Genomic DNA, 8366 nt, shown 5'->3' with positions numbered 1-8366 from the left:
CAGAACAAGAGAGATTATAATTTTATGCATTGTATGCTGTTAGACTATATTTCTAGGTGCCATGTTTTGTAAAAACATTGCTATTCTCTAGACAAGGCTTAATTTCTCCATCGGGTTCCTGTATAGAACTAAAACCATATTATATGAGGAGAAGGTAAAAAAAGTTCTGGATATTATGAGCCAAAGAAAAGTCAGTTACAAGAGAAACCAGACCTCCTACTTTCAAATATAGTGAAGCGTATGTTGAAGAAACGGGATGAAACCTATCTCAAGTGTTTCTCATAGCATCAGGCAAGGACCACCTATACCAGAATTACCTGGAGTGCATGTTAAAATAGTTGACTTCTGGCCCCAGCTCAGGCCTACAGAGATCAATCAGACCCTGCATTGGGCTCTGTGCTGACAGTGTGGAGTCTGCTTGGGATTCTCTCTGTCCCTTCCCTTCTCACTCTCTACCCCCGCCCCAAATAAATAAATAACATATAAACATTTAAAAAACACAAATAATAGAAACAGTATTTTACTGTATAGCTTCAAAAGTTTTAATTATTTTACTTTATTACTTTAGTTATCTAACCTGTAAGATGTTCCAAAATGTATTTTTTGGTGTCTTTAATATTCCTCAAAATATCCAAATGTATAAAATATACATTATAAAATATATATTTATTAATTTGAAGAATGAAGCTAGACATTTTATTGGTTTGATTTGGCTTAGTTGGCAGTGAGGAATTACTTTGTCAATTATGTTAACATACAAAATATATATATTTTATACATTTATATATATGTGTGTGTATATATATATACACACATACATACATAGAGCTCAAGTGTATATATGTATGTGTGTATATATATGTATGTATATCAAGTAATATATGTATATGTGTGTGTGTGTATATATATAGATATACACACACACACACATACATATATTACTATATATACATACACACTGTATGTGTGTGTATATCTATATATATACACACACATACAGAGCTCAAGCTTTCCTTGAGCTCTAAGGGTGGCCATGTGACAGAGTTCTAGGTAATGAGAAAGTAAAGTTAGCCAGAGGGGCTTCTGGAAAGTTTTTGCTTTCCTGGTAAGAGGGGACAGCTGCGGGAACTGGTTCTTTGGTTATTCTTCATGCCTAGAACTTATAATGCTACAGGTATAGCAGTTATCTTTCCCCATAAAGAGCTACCACACTAAGGATTGATTTTATATTTGCGGTCCTGAGTTTTATTTTGAGCTTTAGATTCAAACTACTGCCTGGTCAACAACTCCTAGTTACCTCACAGGCACCTCAAACTGAGTGCTTCCAAAATAGTACTTGTCATTATTGATCCCATCTCCCTCTGGTCCTCCTTTAAGTGATCCCCAATGTGGTGAATGGCAGCATCATTTACCCAGTTGGGCAAATCTCTTATTTGGAGATAGCTCTGATACTTTCTCTCCCCATACCCATCAATCAAGTCTTGTTCTTTTCACCTCTAAAATGTTCTTAGAATGGACTCCCTTTTCTCCATTTCTTTGTTATCCTAGTCCAAGCTTATCATCATCTTTCTGGATTAATATTAATAACCCCCAGTTGTCCCTATCTTTAATCTACTCTCTACATATTAGTCTGTATATTTTAAACGATTTTTTTTTAAATAGGCTTCATGCCCAGTGCAGAGTCCAGCACAAGGCTTGAAATCATGACCCTGAGGTCAAGACCTGAGCTGAGATCAAGAGTCAGATGCTTAACTGACCGGGGCACCCAGGTGCCCCATTAGTCTGAGTATTTTATTTTATATCTTTATTTTTTAAATGTTTATTTATTTAAAAAAAATTTTTTTTAACGTTTATTTATTTTTGAGACAGAGAGAGACAGAGCATGAACAGGGGAGGGGCAGAGAGAGAGGGAGACACAGAATCTGAAACAGGCTCCAGGGTCTGAGCTGTCAGCACAGAGCCCGACGCGGGGCTCGAACTCACGGACTGTGAGATCATGACCTGAGCCGAAGTCAGACGCCTAACCAACCAAGCCACCCAGGCGCCCCTGTTTATTTATTTTTGACAGAGAGAAAACCACAGCATGAGGGGGGGTGGGGGCGGGGCAGAGATGGAGGGAGACAGAGGATCCGAAGTGGGCTCTGTGCTGACAGTGGGGCTCAAACTCACCAACTTCGAGATCATGGCCTGAGCTGAAGTCAGATGCTTAACCAATTGACCCACCCACGCACCTCTAGTCTGAATATTTTAATAAAAACCTGATTGTGTTGCTTACACACTTAAATGCTTTGTATTGCTTTTAGGATCTAGGCCAAAATCTTAACAATGTTTGCAGTACTCTGTTAAGTCTGGCATGGGCCTTCTCTCCCAACTATGTTCTAGTCATACTGGCTTTATTTCTGTTCCTAGAAAGAAGCAAGGAATTTTGTATCAGGAGTTTTGCATATGCTATTCTCTAGCTCTGCACATCACTTCTATTAGTTTTCTATTGCTGCTGAAACAAATTACCACAAATTTATGGCTTAAAACTAAATTTAACAAACATCGTTTTACAGTTTTGTAAGTCAGTAGTCCAACATGGGTTTCATTGGGCTAAATCAAGATGTCAGCAGGGCTGGCTGGGTTCTTTTCTGGAGGCTGAAAGGGAGATTGTTTCCTTGTCTTTTCCATCTTCTGGAGACCACCCACATTTCTTGACTCAAGGCCCACTTCCCTTCATCTTCAAAGTCAGGAATGTTGCATCTCTCCAACATTTCATTTCATTTCAATTCATCATTTATCTTGAAAGGGAGAGGGAGAGAGAGAGAGAGAGAGATCACGAACTGGGGAGGGGCAGAGAGAGGCAGGGAGAGAGAAACCCAAACAGGCTCTGCACTGTCAGTGCAGAGCCTGACATGAGGCTCAATCCCACGAACCCGTGAGATCATGACTTGAGCCCTAATGAAGAGTCAGATGCTTAACCCACTGAGTCACCCAGGAGGCCCTCTCCAACCATTCTCATGTAGTCACAGTCACAGCTCCCTGTGCCCAAAGCTGGGAAAGGTTCTCTAATTTTAAAGTCTCATGTAAAAAATTGAGTCCACAGGAATAGAAAATAATCTGTCTCAAGGTCCTTATCTGGAAAGTCCCTTTTGCCACTTAAGGTACCATATTCACAAATTCTGGGGATTAGGACATAGGCATGTATGGGGGTTGGGGACATTATTTTAACTACCACACTATTTTTCATGACTGCATTTAGGCTATAAATACTTTATGGTGGCTTTAGAGTTTTGTATTTGTTAGATAACCAAATATCTTATGCAGCAACAAGTAGGCAGTTGCTGGCACCGATTCAGCAGCTCAGCAAAGCCACAAGGGACTCAGGCCTTTTCTTTTTCCACTCTGCCATTTTCGGTGCCTTGGCATTTGCTTTTTGCTCACAGGTTTATTGTTTCAAGATGGCTGCTGTTCTCCAGATTTTCGTAACTATATTCAAGAAAGACAGAAGAGGGAAGAGGGGTGTACCAGATCCTGTCACAGTGCTCTGCCCATATCCTCTAGTTCTTATCACTTCAGCATACAGTTGGTGGCCAGACTTCCAACTGCTGGCACCTGCATTTCTATGCCTTGCTGGTTGAGCAAGGAAGCCTGCTTTGCTGCCTGCCCACAACCCCTCCCCTAACAACAATTAAAGAGAGTACATGTAAATACCCAGCTTCCTTGTCCCTTGGGTAGGAGGTTTTGTTTTTTGGGGTGGGTGGAGGGGCGTAGGGTAAGACGATTTTAAGGCACATGTTTTATATTGGTTTGCAGAATTTACCAGGGGGATTAGGCTTCAGTTACCTTTAGGATTAAGGGGCTTGATAATGAATCTTTTATTGGACACTTACTCTCCCATTTCCTATCTCATTCCTCCACTATCCTACCAATGTTTCTTGGATGCTAACAAAATAAAACTATTTTCACTTGTTATTTCAGGGCTTGCTTTGTGGGGAATCCAAACCAAGACAGACCATCATCATCTTTCCTCCTTCTTTCTTTAAAGCAGACAGTTGGTGCCATAGTGGCCAGTTCACAACTAGGAGGTGACAAACCAATGTGTGGAAGGTGAAATGGAAATAAACAACTTGGGTTCATAACCTTGAGCCACTGTACCAGTCCTGACTGGACTGTCTACTGCCATTCTTAATTTAAAAATTGTTTATTTGCAGTCTATGTCCCCATTACAAATAAACAGAAATAAAGTAATAATAAAGGTAAGAGCTGTGAAGGAAATGAACAGAGTATTATAGAATATTCTAGGGGAGGAGAGATATTTTTTGAGATGATGTCTAAGTTGAAACTGTGAGGACACAGCCATTTCAAAATTAAGACAGCATGTCCTAGGAATAAACAACTTTCACCAAGACCCAGAGCAGAAAAGATTTTATGTTTGAAAGCAGACCAGTGTGGCTGGAATGTAACAAGAGTGAGGTTGGAAACCACAGAGGTTAGGGAAGGCTCAAATAGAGTTTATTCTAAATGCAACAGGAATATTGAAGGGTTTTAGGTAGGGAAGTGTTATAATCCAATTTATTTATAAAAACAATCACTCTATCAAGTTAAGAACCAAACAGTAGTTTGCTGATCTTATGCACAAAGCATTGGGCTGGGTGCCGTGGAAAGAATAAAATAGCATACTTGCCTCTAATAATGTTCCTAAGTCCCACAAAACAGGGATAAGTGTGGGTGTGAGGGACAAGAGTAAATTCTGTGGTAACTCTGGCCTCTGACAGTAACAATCAGGCTTTAACGCCAAACTCCAGACAAAATCCTGTATTCAGTAATAACCAGAATGCTACGCAGGGCAAATAATTTCTATGGTAAGATTAGTTTTCCAAAGCTGTTTACTTACGTGAGGCTGGTTTTCAGGTAAGGAGCTAGGAATATACTATGTATATATTACAAAACTCAAGAATTAGAAATTTCATAGATTGTATAATTTTACTGAAAGCATGATTCTACCACTAGATGGTGACATGTATACAAAGTATTGAAAACAATCTTAGCTGTTGAAGGTGTAGTCATTGCTGATTACTGGTCGGAAAATCCAGATTTATAAGGATTTAGGGGTATTTTAGCAGATTCTGCTTCATCATATTTTAGAATGTACAACTTTCAAATACATTAAAATGTCTTGTTGATACGGATACTAAATCAGCACAGAAGAGTGAAGATTCTAGTTAGGAGGCAGACAACCTTGTTTTTCATGGTCTTTTATGCTTTTCTCTGTTAACAAGCAGTTGAAGTAGATAAAGGGTTGTTGGTAAACTATAGCCCATAGGCCAAATCTGGCCAGTTCCATTTCTGTACGGTTTGCAGGTTAAGAATGGCTTTCTATTTTTAAATAGTTGAAAATATGAAGAGAAAAATAGTATTTTGTGACACATGAAAACATGAATTTCAAATTTCAGTGTAAGTTAAATTTTACTGGAACACAGCCATACTTTTTCCACCACATACTGTCTATAGCTGCTTTTGTTCTAACAGTTGAGTAGTTGTGATAAGGAAGTTGGCTTGTCTATAAAGCCGAAACTATTTACTATCTGGCTCTTTACAGAAAAAGTGTGTTGAGCATTTAAGTGGTGACTGAAGAGCAATGATCATTTATGACAACAATACTCTAGATTCTCAAAGCATTTTATTATTTTATTTATTTTAGAGAGAATCTTAAGCAGGCTCCAAGTTCAGCACAGAGCCCAACGCCGGGCTCAATCTCACGACCACAAGATCATGACCTGAGCTGAAATCAGGAGTTTCAGAGTAGGAGGCTTAACCGACCGAGCCACCCAGGCGCCCCTGTCCCCTTCTTTTATTAGGAATGGGCAATTCTTTCCAAAAGATCCACTCTGCAGATTTCTGCTCACGTTTCACTGGCAAGGACCCAAACATAGGTTCAGCCCTACCATGACTGTTTTAACCCGTAACAAGTACTCCTTGGGGCTTTCCTTCCAGAGACCAGAGTCTCTAGCTGCCACCTGAAAAACAGAACAAAATTTGGGTTTGGCAAGTTTCCTTGTGGGCAGGTAAAAAGGGTGGGTGGGAATGGATGCTGGCTGGTCCATGTCTGCTACGGATGCCAAAAGTCAACTGTGCAGAAACCTGAGTTTTACAGTAAAGATGGGAAGAAGGGGAGAGGATGGCAGAATCTCTCTACAGCTCGGAAATCTCACCTGCTCATATGGAGCAGTGTAAAACAGGTGGGCAGAAACTTTATAAGAACACTGGCAAGGTGGTCCTGGCATGGAACGACGGTGGGACCCAACCTCGACACAACCTTTAAACCAATTACTAGTCTTAATAGCTGCTTGGGTGACACAGTTATAAGATTACGTACACGCCCTTTCGGTCTCTTCAGTCACATCTCTATAAAACGTACTGGGAATGGAAATCAAGGAGGACGTATTAAGGGCTGGTGTGAGGAAAATGTTCCTAATGCTAACTAGTTAACACTACCAACTTGAGCGGAGTGTCCCCTTTCCTTCCGGTTCTTCATTCTCCGTTTCCCATCTTAATACCCTGGCGATCTGCTCTTCGCAGAGAGGAATGTGCTATTTCAGGTGAAGAGTTGTAGAGTGGCAGGCAATTGGTGCGGGGCCCTCTCGCGTACAAGGGAGGCGATGCCATGTGAACGCTCCTCACTCCGCCATTTCTAGTCACGTCAAGGTGTCTTACTGCTCGAGGACGGATGAGCCTTACAGAATCGAGGGTAGCGATCGACACGCATGCAGGTTACGCCGCCCCTGGGCTGTTCCATTCTCACAAAGCCCCGCGGGGAGAGGGCCGTGTGCCCCAACTTGGGCTGCGGCGTCGCTTCGGCCCGGCTTCTCCGTGAACCCCCTGCCTCCCCCACCCCCCAAAAACCTGAGCGCTGGAAGGGAGGAATCGGCATCAACCCCCCCCCACCCCCTTCGTGGGCCCGGAGGAAAAATGGCGAATCGCAAGGGCGGGGAACAGGGCGGCGCGAGTGACCCGGCGCTCGCCGGGACCTCGCAGCCCGCGGAGTGGGCCGCTGTGGGCGACGCCGCGCAACCGCGAGCCGCTCGGTGCCTCCGCCATCTTCCCCTACTCACTCGGACTCCCCCCGCGGCCGCGCTGGCTTCGTGTTTCCCTTCCGGCCGCTGACAGAGATCCGGGCTGGGCGGGGTGGGCGAACGCGCCGAGGGGGTGGACCGAGGGCGGGGAGGCCAGACGGAAGAGGAAAGGGAGGGCGGCGAGCCGGCCGCGGCGGGGTGTGGAGCGTGCGGCGTGTGTGCGGAGGGAGAGGTGGGAGGGCGGGAGGCGAAGCGAGGGAAGGAGGCGGAGGAATGAGAGCGCGAGGCGTTTCTCGTCGGCTCCTTCGCTCGGGCGGAAAGAGCCGAGCGCAGCCCGAACGCTCTATTAAAATGGCGGCGGCGTCAGCGGTGGCCGCGGCGTCTGGTCGGTGAAGTGACTCTGCTGCTTCTCTCCCCACCCGCCCCCTCCCTCCCTCTCCCCTCCCCCCGTCCTTCCCCCCCTTCCCCGCCGCCGGCGCCTCCGCGCCCCTCCGGCCTGCGCACCTCCCCTCGCCCCCCTCTTCTCCCCCGCCCGCTCCGGGGACCGCCGGCCCCCTCCCCCATACTCCTGCTCTCCGCCCCGTCCCCGCCGCCGCCCGCCCTCGTCGCCTCCCCGCCCCGCCGGCCGGCCGGCCCCCTCCTCCGCCTCTCTCCCCTCCCCCCCGCCGGTCGGGATCAGTCACTGCGATCCGAAGCGGGGGAGGGGGGGGGCGGCGGCCGAACGATGTGCGAGAACTGCGCAGACCTGGTGGAGGTGTTAAATGAAAGTAAGTAGCCGCGGCGGCGGCCTGTGGGGGTGCACGGTTTGGGGGCCCCGCGCAGCTCCCCGGGCTGCCGCGGCCTGCGGGAGGCGACGGCCGAGCCAGGCGGCGTGCCGGCCTAGCGCCCCGGGAAGGTGCGCGGTGGCGCGGCCGCCGCGGCGCCTCGGGCCCAACCCGGCCCGGTTACCTGGGCGCTCGAGAGGGGGCCGCCCCGGAGCTTTGGCCAGGCAGGGCCTGAGCGGTCTCACCTCTCGGAAAGTTTCCTCATTACAGGTGTCAATTAACGAAGGCACTAATGAGCCTTCGCCTCCCTCGCCCTGCCGGGAAGGTGAGGGGAGGTGGGGTCCGAGGACGAAGCTTTCCTCCGCAGTCCGAACCTTTCGGCCCTCCGGCCGCCTTCTTTAAATTTCAGCGTGCTGCCGAGGCTTCTCTTACCTGCTAATTTTCATTAAACTCCCTGGGAAGAGGTTGGTGGTTTTCCTCTCCCTTGGGGGTGTGTGGGTGTATGAAACCCTTCTACCGGCCCTGAAATAGCTTAAAACGAACTGTA

The 8366-nt window shown here is 46.4% G+C and overlaps 1 protein-coding gene across 5 annotated transcripts in view; it reads left to right on the top strand.

Annotated features, from left to right (window-relative positions):
- The first annotated feature begins 7194 nt into the window (after positions 1-7194).
- Positions 7195-8366, top strand: part of USP34 (ubiquitin specific peptidase 34) — a 248246-nt gene continuing 247074 nt past the window's right edge. For 4 of the 5 annotated variants that reach the window (XM_053200642.1, XM_027072388.2, XM_053200643.1 and 1 more), the window contains exon 1: positions 7196-7822. In XM_053200642.1, coding sequence (XP_053056617.1) covers positions 7780-7822 — 43 coding nt within the window. In that variant the 5' untranslated portion in view covers positions 7196-7779. Of the gene's footprint in view, positions 7823-8366 lie in introns of all 5 variants that reach the window. The other variant, XR_008289340.1, reaches the window with a different exon arrangement.

This window comes from Acinonyx jubatus, chromosome A3, assembly GCF_027475565.1.
Source record: "Acinonyx jubatus isolate Ajub_Pintada_27869175 chromosome A3, VMU_Ajub_asm_v1.0, whole genome shotgun sequence".
Taxonomy (NCBI): domain Eukaryota; kingdom Metazoa; phylum Chordata; class Mammalia; order Carnivora; family Felidae; genus Acinonyx; species Acinonyx jubatus.
The sequence above is the reverse complement of the archived record's forward strand: the minus strand, read 5'-3'. Positions and strand labels throughout refer to the sequence as shown.